We start from the raw sequence: 25,445 nt of genomic DNA, 5'->3' as shown, positions 1-25,445 counted from the left end.
CATCAAACTATGCCCCGCACCAGAGGGAAGGTACAAACACACCGTGTTGAGTTTTGTCAGCAAGTGTGTGTTTCTCATTTTCCTTAACCAATTAAATTTTGTTCAGTCCAGCGTGGGATCAAAGGACGGTGTTGCTAGAAGCTGGGGCCTGTCTTTGGTGTAACCTCACACTTGTAACCTGTGTTTGACACACCTGTAGGCATGAAGGGTGACATCTGTTCAGTCCCTCACTGCCTGGAGCTGCCCTTTCCTTTCCTCAACCCAGTGATGAAGCCGGAGGGAGGTGAGGTGGGGGCTGGGGACCCGAAGGGCAGGGGCAGGGGCAGGCAAACTATGGCCATCAAGGACTAGATAGTAAAAATGTTAGGACTGGAAGAACATAGAGTCCCTGTCACAACAATGCCGCCATTTTGCACAAAAGCAGTCACAGACAACGTGGAAAGAACAGTCATGGCAGCAAGGCCAAGCCAAGCCCCAGTCGGCTGCCCTCTGGAGCAGTGGTTCTGGTCCCTGACTGCACATTAGAATCACTTGGGGGGTGGGTAGGGGGGGGAGAGGGGCACCTGGGTGGCTCAGTCGTTTGAGCATCCAACTCTTGGTTTCATGGTTTGGGCCGTGATCCCAGCGTCGCGGGATCCAGCCCCATATTGGGCTCCACGCTTGGTATGGAACCTGCTTGGGACTCCCATCCCCCCCACCCCCCCACCCCCGCACCCCCCGCTCTCGCTCCCGCGCTCTCTCTCTCAAAAGAAATGTAAACAACACTTAAAAAAATCACTTCGGGGGCTCATAAAACCACCACTCCCCAGGTCTCACCCCCAAGATTCCAAATCTGGAAGGGGACCCAAACTTTTTTTTTTTTTTTTAAGGTACCAGTTGATTCTGATGTGCATCCTGAGCTGAAAACAGTTGTTCCAGGAGAATCATCCTCTCAGGAAACTGCAGGGGGTTGGGAGGTTGGGGTGGGGGTGGGGGTGGGGGACAGAGAATGCTGGAGAAGGACCCAGGGCTGAAGTGAAGTCTAGATTAAGATTGGGAGTGTTCGCAGTGCACCTGACAAACTGCTTCCAATGCTTCGAGTAAACGGTCTTTATTTGATGCTTTTGCGCGCAGAGCACTGTAAGCAGTGCGCCAGCTGGGGAGTCAGACCCTCCACCAGCCGCAGTTACGGTGGCCGCGGTGGGGAGGGAGAGGGGGCCATCAGTAAGCCACCTTCTACCTAACCTTCTTTCTGGAACCATTCTCTATAGGCCCCTGCGTAGTTGCGAGCCCTGTGGAGACAAAAGGGGGAGGGGGTGAGGGAAGGACAGGCCCGGGAGGCAGTCCCCAGTCACCCCCAGCTGGCGATGCGCACCTCCCCCATACCCTGTGTATCCAAGGCCCTGGGCCAGCTGCGTGGCCTGCAAACCCCGCTTGCCCATCTGGCAGAAGAAAATGAGATTCTCATCGTCCCGCTTCGGCTTCTCGGCGGAGTACACAGCCTGGAAAGCGGCGGGCTCCATTTGCAGGGCACTTTCCAGCTCAGACACTGGGAGGAGTCGAGGGGACAGAATGGGAAGCCGGCAGCTGGCGATCTCAGGTTCACACCGGGCCCGGCAGGACTGGCTCCCGCGGCCCGAGCGCGTCTCCGGAGCGCCCCCAAACCACACCCGGTGACCACGCCACACCCCAACCTCAAGGACGAGGCAGGCCCGCCCGCGCGGGAAGGCGGCCGCACACAGCTGAACGGGGGCCACCTCCCCTGCGGCGAGGAGGAGCGGCGGGCGGGCGCCCGGCCTCGGGGAGGTCAAGCGCGGAGCAGCGGGTCCGCCCCTTCCTCGCCGCCTGCGATCCGCTCAAACTGGAAGGGCCGGTTGCGCTGCCAGGATCCGCCTCCCACCAGCGTTTCTCCAGGAAGTTGGGAGGTGGGTGGATGGGTGGGTGGGTGCGGGCGGCTTAAGGCAAGGCGGGACCCCCGCAGCCGTGCCTCCCCCACGCCGCCCTAGACGCCCCTCCTGCACGGCCTCTCGGCCACCCGCGCGGGCGTCCCCTCGGCCCCATACCCGGGATGTTGAGCGCCCCCGGGATGGTCCCCGCTGCCGCCTCCTCCCGAGATCTCACATCGATGAGCCGGGCCCGGCCCGAGGCCAGGAGCGAACGCAGTTCAGGGAGCGAGACCGTGGGCGCTGAGGAGGGAGGCACGAGAGCCTGGAGCGGAGCGCGGCGCCCCAGCCCGGGAGCGAGAGCGCGCGGACCTCCGCGCCCCCCGCCGCCGCGCCTCCTCCCGGGGGCTCCGCGCGCTCCCGGGGGTCGGGGCGAGGCCCCACGTCTCCCCGCAGGTACCTCCGGCCATGGCGCGCGCCGCGACGGCGAGCAGCAGGAATGCGGCCCCGGGCCGCCCCCTCCGTGCCCGCAGCATCTCCCCCGCCTCCCGGAGCCGGGACCGGAACCGGAAGCGAAGGCACCGCCTCCCGAGCTGCCCCCTCGGCACCTGTTCGCGCGCGGTACAGCTGATACCCCCGCCGGCCCGAGATTCTTGCGACTGCCCGACTGCCCGGCGCGGACGGTCAGGCTTGGCCCAGGCACCGGGACTCAGAGTCATGAACACGGGAGTGGCACCCCACCCTAACCTGGGCCGACCAACCCTTACTGGGCAAAGTGCAATGTGCCCCCCCCCTCCCGCCCTGGGGCCCACAAAAAGGAAAACCAGGAGAGAAATGTGGCTCTGAACATTTTATCTTTAAAAAAAAAAAAAGAAAAGAAAAGAAAAGAAAGTAAAAGAAAAACCGTCCCCACAAGGGGGAAGGCCCCAAGTGGGCCCCTGTCTGTTGTTCTCCCAGGCTCCAGAGACTTCTGCATAGGCCTTAGATGCTTGCCAGCCAATCTCCTCTTCCTGGGGGCAGCGGCCGCTGCTAAGCATCCTTTTCCCCACTTCTCGCTAAAGCCTGTTCCCCAGAGTCCTCAGGTGCACATCTGAGCTCCAGGGTGAGGAAGAACCAGTGGAAGAGAGCGCCAGAGTCCTGGGGCAGGCCAGAGCATCACTCGTTAGCGGACCCTCTGCTGGCACTCTAAGCGAGCACGGGGCAAGCTCCCCCCACCCCCGGTTCTGTGTGTCCAGTATCCAGCACGGAGACAGCACATGCATGCGCAAGAGGGGCACAAGGGCCCAGGGGCTGCATGGCGCGGGGCCGGGCAAGGCTGTCCGCGCCCGCCCACGCGTGTGTTTCAGGCCACTGCAGGCTGCTCGGTCACAGGGCCTCAGTTCAAAGCCACGCCTTCTGACTCCCCCTGGTCCCACGCCAGAAGTGGGCAGTGAAGGAAAGGGGCACGGGGTTGGCCTGCTGCTCCTGGGCTATCTGTAGTTCTCAGAAAGGGGCTGTAGGGCCCAAAGCCCCGGAGTCCCCATAGTTAGTTGCTGTCGTTCTTAATGACGACCTCTACTCCGTGGTGCCGCAACTGAGCTCGAAGCAGCAGGTTCTTGTTTTTAAGATCTTCCACCTGACGCGGAAAGGAGGCGATGAGGAGAGTAAATAGAAAAGTTGGCACTTTTCTGACCTTCTTCAGGCATCCACTAGTGAGGGGAAGAGGATGAGGCCCGCTCTATGGAAACCAAAGGAGGGAGTCCCAAACTGGCTCGGGGGCCCTGGAGTCGAGGAGGGCTGTACGGAGGACAGGGGTCTGACCTGCTGTCGAAGCACATCATTGTCCAGCTGCAGCTGGTCAAGCCCTTGCAGTTCCTCAGACAACCGGTGGTTACTCTGTCGAAGCTCCTGGATATAATCACAGGCTTTGGAGAGAATCCCACCTTTACTCTGCAAGAAGAAGCCAACAAAATGAGGACTAAGGTGCTCCCTGCCTGGCCTTCCTAAAGCACACACACACCCTGGGCCTCGTTTTCCCCTAAGGACGGCGGGGTAACCTTTCACAAGGACACGGGGAACCTCAGAGAGAGAGAAGCACGGGTTCCTGCCACGGGTGCCCTCGCCACCATTTCTGCAGGCGATACCAGGAGACAGAACCCAGGCATCCGGCCCACTCCCGGGGCCCTCCCGTGACCTGGCCAGACTTGGTGCTCTCCATGGAGCAGTCTGGGATGATCTTGGACAGCTGCACAATCCAATTGTTGATCTTGTCTCGGCGGCGGCGTTCGACTGTGGGGCAGAGCGGAGGTCAAGGCGACTCTGTGAGAACCGCCCCCACCCCCACCCCCGGCCCTGTCCAACTCCCCAAGCTCTCTCGCTCAGACACCACGCTGTCCCCGATGCCACCAAGCAGTACCCACCTTCATTATGCTGAGCCCTGCGTTTCTCATCCCGAGTGGTCCGCGGAGCTTCTGACTTCCTGACGACAGAGCCCAGAGCGGCCAGGGTAAGGGAAGGACGAGAGAGAAGATTGGAGGTGGGGTTAGGGGACGACACAGGAGTTGGCGGGGATCAAGAACACCACGGCAGCCGAGGAGAACCAGGGGTCACTCACGGGGAATAAGGGTGAGTCCTTGGGGCAATGGAGCGCTGGCTTCCTCCCTGCAACACTTCTTGTGGCGACATCATCACAAAGAATTGGCCTGTGAAGATGCGGGGTCGGTTCTGTCAGGACGTGGGACCAGGAACCTCATCGAGCTCTGAGGCCAAGGCCCTAGGATCCTCTAAGAAGGACACACTTCCTCCTGCTGGAAGGGCAGCCCCAGACTCACTGCCTGCCCGGGTCTTAGCGATCGTTAGGGGGTCATGAGGAAAGGCCCCCTGCCCCCAGCCTTGTCCCTCCAGCCGCACCCTCACACGTCTCACCGGTGCCGGGAGGGGTCGCCTGCCCCAGCAGTGCCTCTGAGCCCTGCGTCGTGACAACCGCGGCCGCGCTCCCCGAGGTGGTACCCGCGGCCCCATCGCCCACGGCAGTGCTGGGGAAGTAAGTGTAGTGCGTCTCGGCAGCTGTCCCCTCGGCGTCAACCGTATCGTCACTGGTGAATGCACCCTGGATCACCGCCTGGGAAAGGGAACATGAGAACAAAGTTCAATGACAGTCGGGTACTTCCCACCGAACTACTCACTGCACAGCTCCTATCCCCGAGAGGAAGGAGGGAGAAATATCGAGAAAGGGAGAACCTAGCACCTTGGGACAAAGCAGCCCCAGGTGCCTCACCGCCCCAGCCCCAGCCCCAGCCCATGGGCTCAGCTTCATTTTCCTCCACGGAGCCCTGGGCCCCCTCCCCAGCCCGTACCCTGGTACCTGGGTCATGGACTGAGTGGCAGGATAGCCACTGATGGCGCCAGTCCCCTCAGTCTGGCCATCCAGCTGCCCCTCAGACACCTGGATCACCCTGTACATCACCTAGAAGCAGGAGGAAAGGGAAGCGGTGGGGAGGGAGAGAGAGCAGGAGAGTAAATGCTGGGGACCCCAGGACCCTCGTAAAGCTTCTCTCAGATAATGCCCCAAAACAAGAGTGCGTCAGAGACAGAGATTCAGCCACTCTCCCCTCTTTCCCCAGAAGTGTCAGCACGCCCCCAATCCCTACTCCAAACCTCATCCTCCAAGCCCCTCCCTACCCCGCAGTCCGCACCTTCGCCCCACCCCCACCTCCAAGCCAGGTCTCCCCCTGAGGGTTCGATTACCTCCCTCAACCCCAACCCCAGGTAACACCTGCAGGCGCCTGGCCCCCTCCCTTACCTGGCCCCCATTCTCAGTTCGGAAGACGTACTTGACGTTGGGGTCAGGGAAGGTGGCAGCTGACTGGATGCTGGCAATGGCCACGCTGGTAGGGTCCTCCCCAGTTGCCACCGCTCCTGAATTAAAAGAGCGAAGGAAAACTCTGCGAGGTATGGACTTTCTCCCCCTGTTCCACGAAGGACAAGGGTGCACAGGAGGTGCGCCCGCGGGGGGGGGGGGGGGGGGGGGGGGAGGGAGGGGGAGGGGGGGGCGGGGAAGGGCTGCGATGGGCTCTGGGTCTCAGGTCTGTTTCTACCACTCACCTTCCTGAATCTGCACTGTCCCCTCTTCCGCTTCAGCTGTTTTCTGCTGCCTGTTTGTGATGGGGGGGGGGGGGGTGGGGAATAAGGCAGGAAGTGAATAAAAAGCTCACTGACCCAGTTACATGTGGCTCCCAAACTCCCATGGCCTTCCCAACAGATGCCGGGTTAGGTTAGAATAACAATCTAACTGGTATTTACTGAGTGTTTATTGTGTGTGCATGGCACCGAACTCAGCACTGAACACGCGTTATTTTAGCTCATACTAAGAACAGCACGATGAGCTAAGCAGCGTCACTTGCGTTTTGTAGATGGGGAGCCAGATCACAACACTAGTAGGTGATGGAGCTGAGACCGGAATCCAGGTCTGCCTGACTCCAGAGCCAGTGCTCTCAGCCGTTGTGCGTCCTCCCCGGCCTCCCACCTCCCGCCCCAGACCCTACCTCTTCTCCACTCACCCCTTCATCTCTCTGTAAGGGGGCACATCCAAGGAGCTGGTCCTTCTTTGGAAGCCTTTGTATCTCCCGCCTCACAGGCCAGAGTGTTAAGTCCTGGTAGAAAATCAGGGAGTTTGCGGTGAGGCCAGGAAACTGAACAGCCTGTTTCAAGAAGCCAGGCTCCATGAAGGCTCAGCCAGGAACAAAGCGCAGTCATCTACAGGGGACAGTTTCCCCCGTTCTGATGCTGAGAGGTGGGCTACAGTATTTGAAAAATAACTCTACAAATAGTGCTCCTCGGCCCTCCACGATCACTCCAAGTCACGTGGGCACTGATGCTTCTTCCCGCTTCTCGGCCACAGAAATTTCTGTACCAAGAAATTTGTTTTCAAATCTAGGAAGGGGACACCTGAAATCCACTGCTATTGGCAAACCTCCCTGAACCATAAAGAACATCCGTGGCCCCTGGGCCTCATTCTGCTTAGCCCCTTGGGCTCTTGTTTCGGGGTGTCCAGATTTGTGTCATCTGTTCAAGACCCTAGAGTCCAAGTGTGTCATCTACAAGCCCCTTCTGTTTTCTTCACCAAGCCTTCCCGTGGAACAACAGGGTTGCTAAAATGTTGCCATGACAACTCCAGATCAACTGAATCCCAGCAAGAAGGGGGGAAAAAAAAAAAACAACACTCCAGGCTCAAGGTTCGGGAAGGAGAGACAATGGAAAAGGAACTCATTTGCAAGGTGGCCCGCCTTAGGATCCTGACACCCGGCCGGAGGGCAGGAAACACAAAGAGCGGAGAAGACAAATGTCTCCAGAAAGATACAGCTACACGTACAAAACGACAAAACGATCCCCGCACGAGAGGGTAAGCTTTTTTGCCAAAGGTCCCCCAAACCTCTCCTACCCAAGGGAAATCTTCAGCGGATGACTGAAAAGCCCGCATCGAAGGAAAGTATTGACCGAAAAGAGAAGAAAAAAAAACCCAACCAACCAAACAAACAAAAACAAAGGGCGAAGAAAAAAAAAAAAAAAAAAAGAAGAACCGAAAGCGAAAGTGTCCGGAGGAAGCAGCGCAGCGAGAAGATCCCAGTCCCTAAGGGGAAGTAGGACCAGGGTTTCGGGACCACCTACCTGTCCATCCCCAAACCTACGGAGGAAGTGCCCCTCCGAGGCTTGCTGCGCTGACTGCAGGAGGAGGCGATGGAAGAGACGGCAGGGCACAGGAGGCGTCTCTATCGCCCACAGCTGTCAGCCAGGGGCAGCCTCGGAGGACACCCAGCAACGGGGTCAGGCCGCTTATTCAAATCTTAGTTGGACATCCGGAAGCATTTCCTGAGCATTAGGGGATGCGACACGGAAACGCGGGCGGGATGTTGTGGCGTGCACGCTCGGGCCAGCGGGGCCCGGCAAGAGCCCCTGCTACGTCTGGACACAAAGGGGAGAACGACCAAGTCCCGAAAGAAGTCGGGCGCCCGACCTTGCCCAAGAACGCGGCGCGTCCCTGCAGGCCCCGCAGCCAGCAGGCGCGAGCCCGCGAGCCCGGGAGCCCGCGAGCCCGGGCGGCCGCCGCGCTCCCCCGGCGGCCCGGCGCTGCGCTCGGCGGCCCGGAAAGGGCGCGGGGCTCGGCGGGCCCGCGGTCCCGGCCCCGCGGCAGGCAGCGCAGGAGGGCGGGGACGCGCGCGCTCGGGGGCGGGGAGTGCGCTCGGCCCACAAAGGGGGGCGGGAGAGAAAGAACCGGGCTCGGCCCCCTCCCGCAAAACAAAGGCTTCCTCCCCGGGAGGTCCGCCACCTGAAAACGGGAACAAAACCCACGCTGCCCTGCCTTGCCGGCCCACCCAGCCCCTAGACTCCCGGCTCGCGTCCCGTCCCGAACTCACCGGCCAAGGCCGCCTCAGCCGCCGATCTCCCCCGACCGTGTTCTCCCTCTCCGGACTCGGAGAGCTCCATGGACGGCTGCTCATGCGCACTCCCGGCCTGCGGCCATGTTGCTGAGGGGCGGAAGTGTCTCTCTCGACCCGCCCAGGCTCTGAGCGGCCCCACTTCCGGTCGTTGCCGCTTGAGGAAAGGAGCGGTTGGGTGGGGCTGTCGCCGGGGCATAGAAGAAGTCACTTCCTGGGGCCCGGGGAGAGTAACACTGGAGTATTTGCGGCATTCGGCAAGAACGGGAGAACGACGACTGATGCGTGCTTCCATCTTTCTGCTGGACAAGGCGTTTTTAGGGGCAGAAGGGAGGGAGGTTGGCTTAGATCAAGGGAGAGACGTCGGACGGAGGCGCCATCTTTAACAAGGGCTACTTGGGAGGCCATCTTGGGTCGGGACGCTTTTTTGGTGTCCACTGGAGACGAAGATAGATTTGGGTATATTCCTTTGTAGTAGCGTCAGCAGTTGCTCACCCAAAGACGCCCCCAGAACTTCCAGTTTTTGTGAGGCCCTCAGGTTCTGTGAGAGGGATCTTGGTTCCCATTCCTTCTTAGTTAAGACCTACTCTTAATGGATTTGGAGCAGTGTGGTGTGATCAGAAGAGTTTAGCCTCTGGAGCCAGACAAACTCGGATCTCGAACCTGCCTCTGCCGCTTCTTACCGCTGAGAACATTGGCAAGCCTTTTGGCTTAATTAGCCTCAGTTCTCTCATCTGTAAAATGGAGACACCAATACCAAACTTACCGAATCGTTATACGGACTAAGTAAAATCAAGGGTATAGATGTTATGCTCGTAGAATACCTCGCCTCTACTGGTAGGTCATGAGCATTATGTAAATAAAAGTTTCTCTTCCCCATTTCCTGACCACTATGAACCCAGCTCTAGTTTCTAGCCACAGGTCTCCATGACAACAACTGAGGAAGAGCACCCTAACAGCAACAGCAAGAAGACATCTTGCCAAATATGAAAATGTAATACCCGTCACCTAAGACTCTAGTTAAAAAAAAAAAAAAGAACAAAACAAAAAAACACGAGGCTTCACGCTGTGTAGGTATAAAAGTACAACTTTTATTCTGAGATTGCTTCTTACTGGGATGGAACATCTGTTCCCAGCCTGTCTGGAGAAGCAGTCCCAGGGCCTGAGTTATGCTATTCCCCTTCCTTGAAATAGGAGGAAGTTATTCCAAAGGAAAAAGGAGAAGCCAGGGAGATCTGCAGAAGATCTCTCTTCCTAACAGTGACTGGAGGCAGAGGGTGGGGATGCTGGAGAGGGAGCCAGTCCCTCCCAACACACTTTGAGGACTTCAGAGAGCTTCCTTGACGTGGTCCTCCTAATCTGGAGCTAGGAGAGTCGGGAGGTACCCAAGGGTCCAAGAGCAGAATAAGGATGGGCAACTCGGAAGTGTTGATGTGTGAGAGCCTCTGACCTGGCCCCACCCTCCCCTCCTCCACCCTGGGCTTCCATGAAGGGAAGTGCCCGGCCCCAGAGGAGGCAGGAACTTAGCTGGAGTTCCCTCTTCATTCTTCACTTCGAGAAACCTCTTAAGTTTTCTGCCTACTCTTTGTTCCCTTTGACCAATGACCCCGCTCCTTGGTAGCAGGACCTCGGTGACTTCCTTGGGAATATCCTAAGGGATAAGTGCTTTGTGTCTGAGACGAGCTCAAGTAAACCAACGGAGGCAATGCTTCCCACAGTCGAAAAGAGAAGCTGGAGGGTCAAAGCCTATGGTGCTGGACACTCCAGCCGTTCAGGCTGCAGGAGAAACAGCCGGTCTGGGAATCTGGAGGTTCAAGACGACTTACTGTCCCCTTTGCCCAGCACTGTGGTCCTACTCACAGTCCCTCACCTCTCCCAGGGTTGGCCTGTGTTTCAAACGCATATGATCGGCGCTGGGGGGACAGAAGAGGGTCGGGGGGCTGGGGTTCCCGGGGGGGCAGACTAAGCCGACTCCGGTGTCCAGACCCTTCTGTGTCTTCTTCGGGTGGGAGCTCCAGGCAGCTAAGTGGCCGAGAATAGGCAGGGATCACACTACACGGGGAGGTTCTGGGGACGAGGCTGTAGTCCCCACCCCCCGTACAGGTCTGGGTCCGCCGAATTCCCTGAGCCTCAGTCCTCTGGCGGTCCCGGGCCAGGGCCACAGCAGCATCAAAAGAAAGACTGCCCCCGTTCCTCCAAGAGGAACGGGAGGCTCGGGACCCCCAAGCCCTTTCCCCGGGAGTCCCATCAAGCCGGCCAGGCCTCGGGCATGGGTTTGCAGGTGCCACGTGGATCTTGCTACACATCGCACTAGGCATCTTGGCAAATTGTGGTTTGGGGGGCACCACAGGCACAGAGCGGACCTGTTGGACCTGGACCAGGCTGGAAGCCAGGCGCATGCCCACACCACCAGCTGAGCCAAGAGGACAGGGACACGGGTTGCAGCCCTCTGGACCGAGCGGCCCCCCGGGCTCCATCTCCTGTGGCCGGGGTGGCTGCGGGACCGCCTGTTCTGCCTCAGAGGACTGGGGGTTGCCCTCTTCGGCACTGCCAACCTCCAGGGGCTCTGCGTGTGACCCTTCAGGAAGGGCGTCCTTCTCTACACGGTCACCTCCAGCACCCTGGTCTCCCTCACGCTCCCCGTCCCCACTCTCCTGTCCCTCGCTGACCTTCCCTGCTCCTCCTTCAGCTGCTGCTTCAGGGCTTCTGCCGTCTTCACCACCTCCTTGGGCTTCTCTTGCCCCTTGGTTCTCAGGCCCCTGCTGTCCTTTGGCCTCATCCTCTCTGCCTCCGTCAGCCTCTTGTTTGTGTACAGCTTCCCAGCTCCCCTCGGCAACTTGGGTTTCCTGGGCCCCGCACTCCGGGTCCCTTCTGGCTTGTACCTGGGCTTCCTCTCCTCCCTCAGCCTCTTCCCCTCCCTCCTTCCTTTCTTTCTCCTCGTCTTTACCCTGCTCTCCTCCTGTTCCCACCGCACACTTAGCTTCCTCCATGCTGCCCTCCTCCTGCTCACCACGGGACTCCTCTTCCTTGGCCTCTGGCTCTTCCCCACCCCCTTCCTTCACACTGACCATCATCTCCTGGCTTTCCCCAGCCTTCCCTCCTCCCTCACCTGCTTCTCCATCCTCCACCTCGCTCTCCAGACTCCCCTCAGCCTCCTCTGGGACGTCCCATCTGCCTTCAGGCTCAGCCTCCCGGTCCTCCCCACCTTCCCGGCAGGCCTGCTCTCCCTCAGCCTGCCCTGGAGCCCCCCGTCCCCTGCATCCTGCTGCCTCTTCTTCCAGGCTCCCTGGACCCTCCCAGTTTGGGTGTTTGGGCCCCAAAAGGGGACTTAGGTCATCGTAGGCACTCAGGAAGACTTCCTCCCCACTCTCCTCTTCTCCTTCAGGCCCGGGGCCCGCAGAGTCCGGGGAACAGCAGCTGGGAGCCAGGACAAACTGTGCCTCGTCCAGAGACAGGTCATCCAGGGGCGGCTCCACAGAGAACTCCTCCACCTGCGGGCATAGCACCGTGGCTCAGGACCAGGGGGCCCTGCCCACCCTCTGGCCTCCCCGGCACCCCAAACCCAGCACAGCTCCTTCTTACCTGAGGCCCGACTCTCAGGAGCTCCTCTAGGTAGCCCATCCCAGGGTCGTCCTCCCCAGGGGAGAAGGCTGCTCCTGCAGTTCCTGCCTTGGCCACCTCCCCATCTTCCACCCCCACCCACTCGGGCTCTGAGCTGCTTGAGTCCTCTAGGAAGGAGAAGGAATCCTGCACCTCCTGGGACAGGCAGTCCTCCAGGGCAGGGGCCACGTCCGCCGGGCCACAGTCAGCCGGGGGACCTGCGGCCGAACTTGCCTCCAACTTCTCATCTGTTGAGAGAAAGGTAGTCCCAGGAACACACAGGTCAAGACCAGCCTTGACCCTTTACAAAATGGATCTTCCTAGCCTTGCTACCGTATCGGGACCAACGCCCCCGGCATAGATTTGGCCCGTGGCCAATGCTTTCAGACCAGCATCCCTACCTACTGGCTTATCGCTCCCACCAGGTGCCAGGCACCATCCTGTACGTTTTACAGTGCGCTGTCTTATTTCTTCCCCCCACGACACAGCCCGATAATGTAGGGTATTTGTCCCCATTTTACACACGAGGAAAGCGAGACCCAGAGAGGTCTGTCCAAGGTCACGCAAACAGTGAGTGGCACGGCCCAATTTTGAACCCAAGTCTACTTAACTCTGTAGCCCGAGTCCTTCCCCGCTGCCCTGTGCTGCCTCAATACTTCTCATCAGTGACTCTTCAGAACCTCTGAACTAACTCCACGGCAAATAGCTTAACCTAGGTCTCCAGTCCCACTGCTGTGACAGAAGCACAGCAACAATGACGGTGTCGTAAGATCGCGAAAGAAGAAAACAAGCGAATGCCTGCAAAGTCCTTAACACAGCACAGGGCATACAGTAAACCTTCAATAAATGTTAGCGATTGGTGTTAATCCTATATTACCACCAGCGTCTATTACACAGCCCCGCCTTGTACTCCGTGATCCCTACTGTCTGAGTCTGACCCGGACTCCCAGTCTCGGGTATATCAGTGATCTGAAGACTGCCGGGGGTCCTCTCTCTGTGGATTTCACAGAACCTGATAATATTACCGGATCCCCCCCTCCCCCAACCTGGAAGTCAGGGAGGCAGCCGAAGGTGACCACCCAGAGCCTGAGGACTGAGGCGTCTGCCATTCTCGGGACAGATACCTTGCATCAGAGCTTCAGCCTGGAATTCTAGTCCCTTCTCCCAGGCCTGGGAAATCCCCGGGGCCTCACCTGGGGGGCCGGGGCCGGGGCCAGGACCCGGGCCAGAGGCAGGGCTTGGCCGGGGCTGTAGGGCGGGGCACTCAAGGCCGCGGGTGAGCCTGGCCAAGGAGACGTTGGAGATGATGTTTGGGGGCACGCTGAGGATGGAGGTGATGTGCAGTGGGAGGTTGACGTTGTAGGGGTCCGAGATGTGGACTCCAGCACAGCGCTCTGCTCGGCTGCTGCTCCCGGCGCGGATCCCCGACCGGCCGGCCCGCGGCGTGCCAGGCTCCGAGTTGGTGCCGCCCAGCGCCTCCGGCTCCCGCTCCCGGTCACCCTCCGCCGCCTCCACGGAGTCATTCTCCAAGCTGTCCTGCAGCAACGCGCTCGGCTGGGGATGGCTGGGTCCCGCCAGCCCCTCCGGCTCTGTGCGGGAGAGAGCGCAGGGCGGCAGAGGGGCCCGGACACCTCAGGAAGGCTCTGGAGAGCGGGCCCTGCTTTCTCAAGCCTGAGAGTTAGGACAGCCTGGAAGGCACCGGGCCCGGCTTCCCTTGGCCACCGCCGCGAACCTTCCACAGTGACACTTACTTAGGAACCCACCCCCCCCCCCGTCCCTCCGGCCGTCCCTGCCCCCCCCCCCACAAACCCACACCCCGCTCTCTCCCCCTTTGGACGCTCATTTGAACACACCTGTTGATCAGATGATCAACTCACTATTGTAAACCCAACATCGGGTACTGTGGCTGGTGTATAATAAGCACGCATTACGTGTATATTTTTCTTTGAAATTAGCGAGCACACAGCCACGTGTACAGACACACAAACACGCAGGAGTGCACACACAATGGTCTCATCCGTAACACTGCTATTCCCTTGCAGAGACACCCACACACGCACACGCAGGTGTTCGCCAGCCTCTGCATGCACGCGCGCACACGCACGCACACGCACACACACACACACACACACCACGTGCACACCTGTACTCACCATCACTGACCCCAGCCGCAGCACTCAGTGAGTCCATGCTCTTGGCTGGCCGCAAAGTCCCCTTATCGGATTTGTCCTCTGCAAGACATGAATGTTTGTAGGGCCAGGGTCCTGCTCGCCTTCAGCAGAGCACCCCCCCCCCCCACTACGTCCCTCCAGACTCACCTCTGTCCTCAGCGCCCCGCGGAAGTTTACGTTTGGCCTCATGGCCAGAGCGACCCAGATTGAAGATAGATTTCCACTTCCTGACCTTCAGAGACCCTTTCCTCCTGGAAGGAATGGAGAAATCATTGGGGTTGGAGCCTGGCGGTCAATGTCGGGGAGGAGGGCCAGGAAGGAGACCTTACTTGTGCTCCGCAATTTCAATGATAGTGTGGTAGGGCCGTATCTGCGGGGGTCCATCACCAGCCTGCAGGATGCTAGGCAGATTGTAGGGCAGGGACCTGGGCATAAGGTCCTCGGGGCTGCCTGATGCCCGGGCCCCTGGAAGTGATCGCCATCCACTCTCCATTTCACCACCTAGGGAAAGAAGAGGAATTGGCCGGCCAAGAACAGAGATGACAGGGCGCCTGGCTGGCGCAGTCGGTTGAGCATCCGACTTCGGCTCAGGTCATGAGCTCACGGTCCGTGGGTTCGAGCCCCGCGTCGGGCTCTGTGCTGCCGGCTCGGAGCCTGGAGCCTGCCTTGGATTCTGTGTCTCCCTCTCTCTCTGCCTCTCCCCTGCTCACACTCTGTCTCGCTCTCTCGCTCTCAAAAATAAATACATATTAAAAAATATTTAATAGTAAATAATTATAATAAATAATAAAATAAACATTTTTTTTTAAAAAGAGTTGAAAGAGGGCTTCAGCTCCCTGTAGCACCCTCCCACCCACCAACTGACCGCCAGGCTAAGGATATACTCAGAGGCCTTGGGAGACAGACCCTCTGTGTCTGGCTCCTCAAGAGGGTGTCCTCGGGGACAAGGGTCAGGAGATCCCAGCCCACCGGCCAGGTGGGCTGGGGCAGGAATGATCGGTCACTGGCCCCGAGAGCCAGGATGGTGATTAGAAGGTCAGGCTATGCAGGAGAGGTTTGCTCAAGGACGGACTAGGCCATCACCTCTCCAGGATCTTCCCCGTGTGACCACAGCTGTGAGTCTCAGCTGTCTCATCTGCAAAACGGGGAGACTGAACGAGGTGGCCTCTGAGGCCCCCTGTGACCCTGACATGACTCCCCAGACAGACGGTGGTGGTGTGGTGGCTGGGAGGGACACTCACTGGAAAGGGCAGCGCCCCCAAAGAGCTGGTCCACATGCGTGAGGATAAACTCGACCACGATGGACTGCACCCGCACCTCCATGAAGGCTGCTGTCCCGTTGAAGCCCGAGGCCTCTATGTCCTTAGACCTGTGGAGACGTGGAATTATTCCCCTCCAGCCCCACCACACTTCCCCGTCTGAATTCTCCCTAAAAATGCCCCCACCCCCCCTCCCCTGCGTGCCCTTAACCTCGTCCCCACCTCTTAAACCACATGCGTGATGCAAGCCTCAAATGCCTTCCTTCAGGAAGCCCTCTGGGAATTTACTCCCGTCAGAATTCATCTCTAACCTTTGCACGCGAGGGTGCCTCGTTATAATGACTCTCAGGACTTCTCATGGTCTGCCTTACACCACGGGGGGTGATATACAGGCCAGATCTCCAATAGACCGCGAGACGTTTGCTCGACACACCTTCAACAAGGACTCTGAGCTCGGGGACACGGCACCAGAGGAACAAGTCCTCGTGTCCAGTGGGTAAGCCCCGTCCCGCTCAACGTAATTGGGAAACCCCCTGTTTCTCACCGGGCTCTAGGAGGCCCCACCCCCCTCCCCAGGGCACCCCCACAGCCACGCCCGCTCCTGGGGCAGCCTCTGGGGGCTGGGCTCTGCCAGGATCCCCCCCCCCCCAGGCTGCTCGCACATGTGCCCACCTCAGCAGGTTGGGGGCCCACACGATGGCCAGGTTGCGGGCGTGCATGTTGGTCTGAGCACTGAACGAGGCCATGTGCACCAAGTGCCGCGTGAGGAACTCCAGGGTCCTGCAGAAGGGGGGCATTGTGGGCCGGGGGTCACACAGGGGACGCCCAGGGCCGGGGTCGGATTGAGGTCTGGGAGCCGGAAGGGAAGAGACAAATCGACGCCCCAGGGTTGCGTGGGGCGCGGGGCAGCCCTCTGGGGAGGGAGGAACCCCACGCACCTGTAGTTTGGGAGAGGGAGTTCTCCAAGCACCTCGAGGATCTTGATCAGACGCTCCGGCTCCAACTGCACTGCCACGGCCTCCTGGTGGGGAGGAAGGTTCAAGAACCGGGTCAGCCGGCCGCGCCGCCCTTGCTGACTCCTCGGAGCACTGAGCCCAACCGTCGGAAAGAGCCTGTGCTGCACCCCACCCCATCCCCCAGCCCAGCTCTTCGGAAGCCACGCGATGAGCAGACAGAGCCCAGAGCTCGGGGGGCCCACGGCACCTGCTGCTGGGTCTCAGCCCCGCCACCCCAGAGCTCTGTGACCTCGAGCAACTCCCTGCCGCTCTGCCTTGGCCTCCTCCCCCGGTGCCGCTCCGGTACAGGAATACCTCCGCGGTCCCTCCCTGCGGGTGTTCCAGGGGCCGTGGAGTTATTCCGAGGTGCCCAGGGAGGCCTGCGCCCACGCGGTCCGGCCGGCGTGGGCTGAACTGTGTGGGCCGCTGCTCCCGGCCCCTACAACCCTATCGTGCTCGACAAAATGCAACTCACTGTTTAAATGCTACTGAACTCAAGATAGCATTTTTGTCCCGGGTTCCCTCACTCAAAAGCTGTCCAGCATCCGGTCCGCTGGTGGAGGCGCGCTCCGGGACAAGTTTTGACGTCTAAGAAGGGTTCTCCTTCTCTCCCACGGAGGGAAGCTCTGGCCCAGGTGATTTCCCAGGGCCCTCTGCTCTCCGCCTGGGTTCTACGTCCCCCAGCCTCGTCCCTGCACCGTGCGTGAGCCGCAGGCCCCAAGGGAAGGAGGGGAGGCGAAGAGAAGAGGGGGGAGATTGGCGGGAGGGGGGGGTTCTTTTCCTTTTCATGTGGTCTCTGTCGTTCGGGATCGCCAGCACTCTGTCCGGCCGTGAACACCCACTTGGGACATCGGAGCCAGGACGATCACCCCTCAGCCTCGTCTTCTCCGCCACCACCCGCGCCCCCCCCCCCACACCCGGCCTCTCAACTCACAGCAAACTTGTCATAGAGCCGGTAAGTGAGCAGAGGGTCTGGAAGTTCCCTGAAGTAGGCCTTTAACAGGGAAGAGACACAATGGATGTCCTGCAGGTAAACATCTCTCCGCAGGTCCGGCTTCCGCTCTGCCTCAAACTCCTGCCTGGGGAGGTGCGGAGTGTGAGGCATGGGGGAAGGGGGGTCGGGGGCAGTGGGAGAGGCGGGGGCTGTGCGGGTGGGTCCAGGCAGGGTCAGCGGTCAGCAGGCTCGGGACTTGGGAGGAGGACGTTGGGGCGTGTGTGTCCGTAAGGCAGCAGACGCAGGGGCACCTGTCGCGGTGCCCGGGGGGTGTGCAGGCGGCCGGGTGGGTAGGGAAAGGGACCCGTGCGTGCGGGCACAGGGAGACGCGTCGGGGATGGAGCCGCGGGGGGTGAGCGGCAAGGCAGGGGGGCGTCCGAGCCAGTAAGGGTGGGGGGGTGCGCCTGCACGTGCTTCTGGGCTCGTGAAAAGGTGGAGGGGACGCAGATCTTGGAAGGAAACGCAAGTGTAACCCTTCGTGGTTACAGCCCACAGGTTCTCAGATAAGACGCCAAAAGCACAAGCGGCCAAAGGACAAACAGATACACGGAGCGTCACGTGACAAACTTTTGGGCGTCAGAGGACAGTGTCACGAAAGCCAGGACAACCCACAGAACGGAAGAAAACATGTGCGAAGCATAGATTTGCCGGAGCGTTTAGTATCTGGACCGTATGAAGAATCCTTACAGCTCAAAGGAAACAAATAACCCAATTTAAAAATGAGCGAGGCGGGGAGGTGGGGGGAGGGGTGGCCGGGTGGCTCAGTCAGCTGAGCATCTGACTGTTGATTTCGGCTCAGGTGGTGATCTCATGGCTTCGTGAGTTCAAGCCCTGTGTCCGGGTTTGCGCACTGACCACAGAGCCTGCTTTGGATTCTCTCTCTCTCTCCCTCTCTCTCTGCCCCTCCCCGACTTGGGCTCTCTCTCTGTCTCTCTCTCAAAAAGTAAATGGATAAACTTTAAAAAAAAAAAAAAAAAAAAAAAAGAGCAAGGGAGGGGCGCCTGAGTGGCTCAGTCGGTTAAGCATCTGACTTCAGCTCCGGTCACGATCTCAGAGCTCGGCTGGTAAGTTCGAGCCCCGCGTCGGGCTCTGGGCTGACGGCTCAGAGCCTGGAACCTGCTTCGGATGCTGTGCCTCCCTCTCTCTGCCCCTCCCCTGCTCACACTTTGTCTCTCTCTCTCTCTCAAACATAACTAAGCCTCAAAAAAATTAAAAAATAAAAAGATCTACAAGTGAGCGAGAAGCACACAGGATGTTCGGCGTCATTGGCTGTTAGGGAAGATGCGAACCCAGGTGAAACATGACTTCACATCCGCTGGGATGGCCGGCGGGATGCGGGGAAATTGGAGCCCTCGTGCCCGGCTGCTGGGGGTGCGAACTGACGCCCGGCCACGGAAAACGGTCCGGCAGCTCCTTAAAAAGTTCGACATGCGACCCAGCAAGCCCGCTCCCACGTGTCTACCCCAGAGAACCGAAGCCGCACGTCGGCACCAACACCGGCGGGCGAACGTTCGAGGCCGCGCCGTTGCTCGCAGCCAAGAGGCGCACTGCCCATCGGCCGATGTACAGGTGAACCAAATGTGGTCGAGCCGCACACGGACGGCTTACTCAGCCGGAAACGGAGATGAAGTAGCGGCAGGTGCGACAACGTGCACGAGCCCCTGCCGGCCCGCCACGTAAAGAAGCCAGACGCAAAAGGGTACGGTAATACGGTTCCGTGTGTATGAAACGTCCAGAACGGGCAAGCCCGCGGAGCCAGGTGGTGGACCCGTGGCTGCCAGAGGCTGCGGGAAAGGGGAAATGTGGAGCGAGTGCTTTGGGGGTTGATGAATGTTCCGGAATGAGTGGTGATGGTGGCATGCCTGGCCTTGTGAATGTACTAAAAATCGCTGAGTCGTACGTATTTATTTTTAGTGTTATTTTTTTTGTTTAGTTTTGAGAGAGAGAGAGAGAGAGAGCGGGGGAGGGGCAGAGAGAGAGGGAGACACCGAATCGGAAGCAGGCTCCAGGCTCCGAGCTGTCAGCACAGGGACCGACGCGGGGCTTGAACCCACAGACCGTGAGAGCATGACCTGAGCCGACGTCGGTCGCTCAACCCACTGAGCCCCCCCCGGCGCCCCTGCGTCGTACACGTTTAAATAGTGAGTTTTATGGTGTACGAGTTATATGCAATTTTTTAGAACTGGGTGGGCGTATATGGGAGTGGAGACATGCACCTCCCGAGGAGAGACTCCAGAGTCCACGCTTCCTTCTCCCCGCTTCCCTCGCCCCTCCGGGCCCACGGAGCCCTCCCCTCCCTGCCTGACTCACCGGAGCTTCTGGATGTTCGAGGAGACCCCCGAGAGGCGGTAGATCCCATCTACTACCCCGTATTCTTCCACGAACTCTGCACAGCTCCTCAGCACCTGTGGCACTGGGGACACAGACGACACAGAGAAGAGAGATCAGCAGGTCTGGGAGGACAGAGACCGCAGGGGATCTGAGAGATGGAAGCATCGGGGACGGGGGTTGGGGGAGACCGAAGGCAGAGCTCGCGGAATAGCAACCCGTCGCAAGGAGGCTCAGAGGGCCTCAGCCCCCGGTCTCTCCGTCCATTGGGTCCAGAGCGTCTGCAAAAATGCCCCAGGTGAGGGGGGAACACACTGCCTGTCCAGACCGCCCACTCCTGCTGGAAAGTTCTACCTTTTGTTGAGCTGAAATCTGTCTCTCTGTAATTACTACCTGCTACCCCAGAATCTTCGAAGGGGCAGCAGTCTGCTTGGAAGGAGACTCGGAGTAAAAGGACGGGTCTCGAAAGTGCATTTATTTAGGGGCGCCCGGGTGGCTCAGTCAAGGAAGGGTCTGACCCCGGATTTCGGCCCGGGGTCACGATCTCACGGTTCGTGAGTCCGAGCCCCACATCGAGCTCTGTGCCGACAGCGTGGAGCCCGCTTGGGATTCTCTCTCTCCCCCCTCTCTCTGCCCCTCCCCTGCTCTCTCTCTCTCTCTCTCTCTCTCTCAAAGGAAATACCTAAACTTAAAAAAACAAGGAAAGTACGTTTATTTAACACTCTATAGAAAATGAAGGAGCATGAGTTGTCCGGACCCACAAGGCGCAGGGCTGACGGGGACTGTTGTCAAGCCAGGAGGCCAGCGCGTGCGTAGTAGGTCTGTCCTAGGAAGGCGCACAAGATCGCGGCAAACCTGCACACAGGTCGGGGCAGGAGAGAAGCAGCGATGTGCCAAGCTCTGTGCGTTAGGTATCCTAGTCCCCATTCTGCAGAGGGTCAGAGAAGTAACGAGTGTCCAGCATTACCAGCTAGCGCCAGGATTCCCATCCAGGGGTGCCAAAAGTTGCGTTCTCTTTCCCACCCTGGGCCCCCTCCCCTGTTGCCAGACCGTAAGCTCCTGAAGGACAAGATCTAAGTGCGACCGGTTCTGTGTGTGTGTGTGTGTGTGTGTGCACCCTCTCTGAGGCCCAAACAGAATGTTACTGATTTTGACATCCCTCGTTTTCTTTTTTCTTTTTTTACGTTTATTTATTTTTGAGAGAGAGAGAGAGAGAGAGAGACAGAGACAGAGCATGAGCAGGGGAGGGGCAGAGAGAGAGGGAGACACAGAATGGGAAGCAGGTTCCAGGCTCCGAGCTGTCAGCACAGAGCCCGACGCGGGGCTCGAACTCACGGGCCGAGAGATCATGACCTGAGTCAAAGTCGGACGTTTAACCGACTGAGCCCCCCAGGCGCCCCGACATCCCTCATGTTTTCTGACATGATGTCTCAGACTCGGGAAATCTTCCAACGCCCTGTGTGAAACCTGTCTCCAGAAGGCTGTGTATTTCTCTTGCGAAAGCTTTCCCTGCCTTAAATCTTCTGCTCCATAAACACTTTGCTTCAGCCCAGTCTTCACTGCTCGGCCTACAGATGGAGGATAAAATAGAAACCCCTCAGCCTGGTGCATAAGGCCCTGCAACGTCCGGGTCCAGCTGCTCTCCCAGCCTCGGCTCCGGTTGCCTCTCCGACGAGCCCTAGGATCCGGCTCTTTGCTGCTCCGTGAACACGCCTTGGCCCCGTAACTCGTGTCGTTCCCTTGCCTGGAAATACCCTTCCCTCTGTCTTTGACGGGTGAACTCCGATGCGTTCGCCAAAACACGCCTCAAAGATCACCTCCAACTCTGAGCCCCTTGCTTGTATCTGTATCGTGGCACTTACCACACTTTGTTATCACTGGTTTCCTTTGTGTCTCCACCTCTGAAAACCAGTGACATGTTCCCCGGCATCTAGCACGGGGTGGAAACAGCAGGTGCTCGATAATGGTGTATTGACGACTCGGGGAAGAGAGCCATCAGGTATGAGGATGACTAACATCCCCTGGAGGTTGAACTAGAGAATATTGCCCAAGACAAAACACTAAGTTCGATTCACCAAGACTTTCTAGAGAAATCCCTCTCCCGTGTCAGTGTCATGAAAAGCTGTCTCTCCTCAGCCATCTGGTTTTTTTTTTTTTCTTTCCTTATGGGCTTTATGAGTCTTAGACCTGATTATGTTCACCTCTTTGGTTACCAGGAAGCTCAGAGCCCACATCTAGAAACCGTGTAGAATCACCCGATACGCGCTTCTGGGCACGGATCTTGATCTTCCTCTCATTCCCCCTTCAACCCAATTCCCTCGGTCATTTTATTCTATGTTTTTGTAAAGTGTTAGCTTTTGGAATCATCCATCCCAAGTTCTTGGTGGGATGAAGTAATTAATTAGAGAAGTATAGAGTGAAGGAAATAATCAATAAACCCATTATTCACTATTGTAAACCCTCCTCATGTGTCCTGGTGTCCACACCCTTTGTCCCCCACCCCCACCCCAGAGCCAGGACTTGGGTGAGACAAGGAAGACCCAGGTGCAGAATTTACGGAAGCACCCATTCCTAGACCTGTGCAAGTGCCAACTGTGCACAAACACGACCTTCAGAAGAGCATGGAACTCTTGATCTTGGGGTCATAAGTTCGAGCCCCACATTGAGAGTACTAAAAAAATTAATAAGTAAACTTTTTAAAAGAGGGAGGGAGGGAGAGAGAGAGAGGAAGGAAGGAAGGAAGGAAGGAGGAAAGGAAGGAAGAGGGAAGGAAGGAATGAAGGAAGGAAGGAAGGAGGGAAGGAAGGAGGAAAGGAAGGAAGGAGGAAAAGAAGGAAGGATGGAAGGAAGGACAGAAGAAGGAAGGAAGGAAGCAAGGATGGAAGAAGGAAGGAAGGAAGGAAGGAAGGAAGGAAGGAAGGAAGGGGGAGGGAAAAAGAAAGGGGCACCCTGGGTACTGTGGTGGCCCTAGGTCGAGGGCTTCCTTAAATTTTGCGCCTTGGTCACCTCTCTTGCCTCACCTTAGTCCTGGCCCTACAGTTCACCATCCATCCTTCCACGACCTGTGCCCATTTGCCAGGGCCCCCTGACCTCAGGTTCCCAGCACTGAAGAAACGGGGTGGACCCTCCTCAGGTGCCTAGTGCCACACCAACTCTCTTGGCCGCCATATTACTCCATTGACTCATAGATAGTCCGCTGTCACCCAAGGCCTAGGTCCTTTTCACATGAACTACATCCAAGCCAGATCCTCCCCATCCTGCCCTTCTCTGTTGATTCTGAATCTCCAGAAAAGGCCCTTAAAGAAGGTATTAGAGAGCCTAAGGAGTCAGAGCCACGGAGGAGGTGGGTCATGGAGATGAAAGGAGAGATAACAGGCCGAGAGACGAGAGACGGGGCGGGGCGGGGGGAGCGTCAAGGAAATAGAGATCAGAGCCATGGCATCAGAGACGAAAGTAAGAGACAGGGCTGAGGTGATGGAGTCAAGGGCTGGGGACCTCGGGGAACGGAGGCGGGGTCCGAGAGGAGGGCCCAGAATTTAGAGACTTCGAGGATCAGAAATGCTACCTGACCAGGGTAGCAAAGAGATAAACGTTAGGAAAAGAAAGAACTCAGTAGAGGTAGGGCTTGGGGAAGGAAGAGATGGCCCCCGGGGCAAGGAGCTGGGAGAGGGTGCTGAGACAGAGTGAAGACAGATGGAGAAAACCAAGATCCTCAGGGAGGATAAATGAAGCAGAAACACAGACCATGAGTCTTGGGTTGAAGAGAGAAGCCATCACCAGACTCTCTCTGACCTTTCACTGTCCACCTGTCTGTGCCCAGGGAAGGGGTGGATAGGGAGAGGGGCCCGAGATCCCTCCGCCCTTGGGCTCAGGTGAGGTGCTGGGGAAGGGAAGCGGGTGCTCCTCTCCTCCTCTGGGACCAGGCCCCAGCAACCTTCTAGAGAACATGCCCCTCACCTGCTGGGAATGCAGACAGGCCAGGAGGGGATACAGGAGTGGGGTCTGGGCCGGCTGGGGGTTCCATGTTTCAACATGGCGCTGGGGGGGGGCCACGGGGAAGGGCAGCCCCAGGATGAGGAGACTGAACTGAGGGTTTGCAGAGAACTGGAAGCACATCAGCCCCATTGGATCATGTGGCCCTTGCTTGGCCCAGAAGTCATCATTCTCAAGAGGAATCCCTTGTAAAGGAGTCAGCCCTGTGCTGGCAGTCAGGCTCTTCACGGTGAGAAGAGAAAGGCAGAGCAAAGCCTTCGGGACTTCAGCTCTTTAAGACTCTCTGGGGCCCTGAGTTTCCCTGAACGGAGGCCGGTGGGGATGGGGGCCCCTGGGGGAGGAGAAAAGGGGAAGGAGGTGTCTGGGGATGAGGGGGCGGGGCTAAGAGCAGGAAATGAGCCGGGAACCACCATCACCCTCCCAGACTGAAGGCACCACAACCCAGAGCGGAGAAGAGGAAATGACAGATTGGGGTGGGGTAGGGTGGGGGGGGGGGGGTGGAAATCGTGCCCTTCTCTGGGAGGAGCTCGGAGGGGCACAAACAAGCCGGGATACCTGTGTTCAATTTCAAATCAAGGCGAAGTTTGTGAGTGGCCACTCCATGCGGGGATGAGCCCCGAGTGGTCCCCCGTCCTGCTGGCTTCCGAGCCCCTCCAGGGAACTCAGGGAGGCAGCCGACAGGCCCCACACCCACCTCCTTGCACCCTGCACCCCTGCCCTCCGACCAGCCTCGGGGCATCTCTCTGACCCTTCCTGCAGCCCACATTTCAGCCGCTTCTGCCCTCGCCCCTCCACTCCCAACCCAAACCCGCTCCTCCTTTGCACAGAGAGAGTCACAGAGACTGGCAGAGGGAGGTGCCAGCCCACACCCTCACCTGCGGCCCGCCAAGGCTGCAGAGGGCCCCGAGCCCTGCGACCACGGCCCTGGGGTGCTCTCCTCCAACCAGGAAACCCCCGTGCGCCCCAGCGCCACCCTCAAACTCTCCTGGCACCCTTCTCCTGTCCCCTTTCATTCAGACCCAAGGCCCGTCCATGGGCCCTTTCGCCATTCGTCTCCTGGCCCTGTCCCGCCGCCTCCCGTCCCCAGCAGTGATGCCTTCCCCTGTCTCTTGCCTACGCCTCTCGGTCTCCCAGCTCTCCGGCCTCCCCACCCACAGGTAGTTACACAAGGGGGCTCCCCTGTCTCCTCGGCCGCCGGCCGCCGAGCCACATTTCCTGCCGTACCTGCTTGACAGCCGCCTGGGCGCTGACCCCGAGCCACTGCCCCTTCGCCACAGGCACCTGGGAGCTGCCTCCGTCCCTGAGGCTGGACCGGGCTGGAGAGGCTCCGGGCCCCCCACCCAACAGCAGCCCTGAGCCACCTCCTTACCCTCCTGGCCGGAACGCTGCAGCTGCTCCTGTAAGTCGCATCCAAACACCCTCTCCTTGGAGCTGCCCTTCTTCTTCCCTTTCTGCCGAGACTTCATGGCTGGAGCCCCCAGGTCCTGGCCCAGCCTCCTCTCTGCCCCCCAAGACCTTTGCCCTACCGGTCCCCCATAGGATCCCAAGCCAGTCTTTGGGCTTGGCCCGGCCCCAGGGGGCAGGGCTCCGAACCAGGGCGGGGTGGAGGGTGGCCTGGGCCACGGGCCGCAGCTCGCGCCTCTGGGGGCCCCGGCCACACGGAAGCGGCCGTGGAAGAGGAAGCCGCCAGGACCCTGGCAAGAAGCTGTGTCTCGTGGCCCAGGCTGGCACTCGCCCCTCCGGCCCTGCTCAGCCCTGGGGGAGCAGGAAGCCGTGTGGCTCCTCAAACCCGCTTCCTGTTAGAGCATCTTTGCAACCACAGGGCCTGGG

At 59.0% G+C, this 25,445-nt stretch overlaps 3 protein-coding genes across 9 annotated transcripts; all 3 read right to left on the bottom strand.

The window, feature by feature from the left end:
• Positions 1–1,074: 1,074 nt before the first annotated feature.
• TSTD1 (thiosulfate sulfurtransferase like domain containing 1) lies at positions 1,075–2,603 on the bottom strand. Its single transcript, XM_042925280.1, has 4 exons — positions 2,323–2,603; positions 2,043–2,165; positions 1,366–1,528; positions 1,075–1,271 (listed from the first exon to the last, which is right to left on the bottom strand). The coding sequence occupies exons 1-4, from the start codon at positions 2,579–2,581 to the stop codon at positions 1,220–1,222; spliced, it is 597 nt and encodes a 198-aa protein (XP_042781214.1). The 5' UTR covers positions 2,582–2,603; the 3' UTR covers positions 1,075–1,219.
• A 94-nt stretch (positions 2,604–2,697) lies between these two features.
• USF1 (upstream transcription factor 1) lies at positions 2,698–8,488 on the bottom strand. 6 transcript variants are annotated; one of them, XM_042924587.1, is made up of 12 exons: positions 8,255–8,488; positions 7,509–7,802; positions 6,401–6,493; positions 5,946–5,995; positions 5,644–5,759; positions 5,206–5,307; positions 4,767–4,962; positions 4,456–4,543; positions 4,262–4,320; positions 4,036–4,130; positions 3,663–3,791; positions 2,698–3,477 (listed from the first exon to the last, which is right to left on the bottom strand). In XM_042924587.1, the coding sequence occupies exons 3-12, from the start codon at positions 6,406–6,408 to the stop codon at positions 3,388–3,390; spliced, it is 933 nt and encodes a 310-aa protein (XP_042780521.1). In that variant the 5' UTR covers positions 6,409–6,493; positions 7,509–7,802; positions 8,255–8,488; the 3' UTR covers positions 2,698–3,387. The 6 variants fall into 6 exon arrangements, with proteins under 6 accessions (XP_042780521.1, XP_042780522.1, XP_042780524.1 ...); XM_042924588.1 differs by having other exon boundaries at positions 7,509–7,709; XM_042924590.1 differs by lacking the exon at positions 7,509–7,802.
• An 858-nt stretch (positions 8,489–9,346) lies between these two features.
• On the bottom strand, positions 9,347–25,422 carry ARHGAP30 (Rho GTPase activating protein 30). 2 transcript variants are annotated; one of them, XM_042924581.1, is made up of 12 exons: positions 24,985–25,422; positions 19,605–19,707; positions 17,235–17,375; positions 16,244–16,326; positions 15,978–16,085; positions 15,288–15,415; positions 14,376–14,547; positions 14,194–14,297; positions 14,029–14,106; positions 13,069–13,464; positions 11,858–12,123; positions 9,347–11,766 (listed from the first exon to the last, which is right to left on the bottom strand). In XM_042924581.1, exons 1-12 carry the CDS (start codon positions 25,023–25,025, stop codon positions 10,132–10,134), a joined length of 3,255 nt encoding a protein of 1,084 aa, XP_042780515.1. In that variant the 5' UTR covers positions 25,026–25,422; the 3' UTR covers positions 9,347–10,131. The 2 variants fall into 2 exon arrangements, with proteins under 2 accessions (XP_042780515.1, XP_042780514.1); XM_042924580.1 differs by having other exon boundaries at positions 17,235–17,379; positions 24,985–25,421.
• Between the last annotated feature and the right edge of the window lie 23 nt (positions 25,423–25,445).

Source organism: Panthera leo, chromosome F3, assembly GCF_018350215.1.
Source record: "Panthera leo isolate Ple1 chromosome F3, P.leo_Ple1_pat1.1, whole genome shotgun sequence".
Lineage (NCBI taxonomy): Eukaryota > Metazoa > Chordata > Mammalia > Carnivora > Felidae > Panthera > Panthera leo.
The sequence above is the reverse complement of the archived record's forward strand: the minus strand, read 5'-3'. Positions and strand labels throughout refer to the sequence as shown.

What these genes read in the sequence shown, in the direction of transcription:
- TSTD1 (XM_042925280.1), bottom strand. Translation starts at nt 2,581, where the DNA reads ATGACTCTGAGTCCCGGTGCCTGGGCCAAGCCTGACCGTCCGCGCCGG. An exon ending in GGCGCGCGCCATGGCCGGAG is followed by an intron (nt 2,166 to 2,322) that starts GTACCTGCGGGG and finishes CTCCCTCCTCAG; the next exon opens with CGCCCACGGTCTCGCTCCCT. An exon ending in CAGGGCCTTGGATACACAGG is followed by an intron (nt 1,272 to 1,365) that starts GTATGGGGGAGG and finishes TTGTCTCCACAG; the next exon opens with GGCTCGCAACTACGCAGGGG.
- USF1 (XM_042924587.1), bottom strand. An exon ending in AGGACTCACCCTTATTCCCC is followed by an intron (nt 4,321 to 4,455) that starts GTGAGTGACCCC and finishes CTCTGTCGTCAG; the next exon opens with GAAGTCAGAAGCTCCGCGGA. An exon ending in CAGGGCTCAGCATAATGAAG is followed by an intron (nt 4,131 to 4,261) that starts GTGGGTACTGCT and finishes TCTGCCCCACAG; the next exon opens with TCGAACGCCGCCGCCGAGAC.
- ARHGAP30 (XM_042924580.1), bottom strand. Translation starts at nt 25,081, where the DNA reads ATGAAGTCTCGGCAGAAAGGGAAGAAGAAGGGCAGCTCCAAGGAGAGG. An exon ending in TGCGGCTGGGGTCAGTGATG is followed by an intron (nt 13,465 to 14,028) that starts GTGAGTACAGGT and finishes TCTCCCGCACAG; the next exon opens with AGCCGGAGGGGCTGGCGGGA. An exon ending in TCCTGAGAGTCGGGCCTCAG is followed by an intron (nt 11,767 to 11,857) that starts GTAAGAAGGAGC and finishes CTATGCCCGCAG; the next exon opens with GTGGAGGAGTTCTCTGTGGA.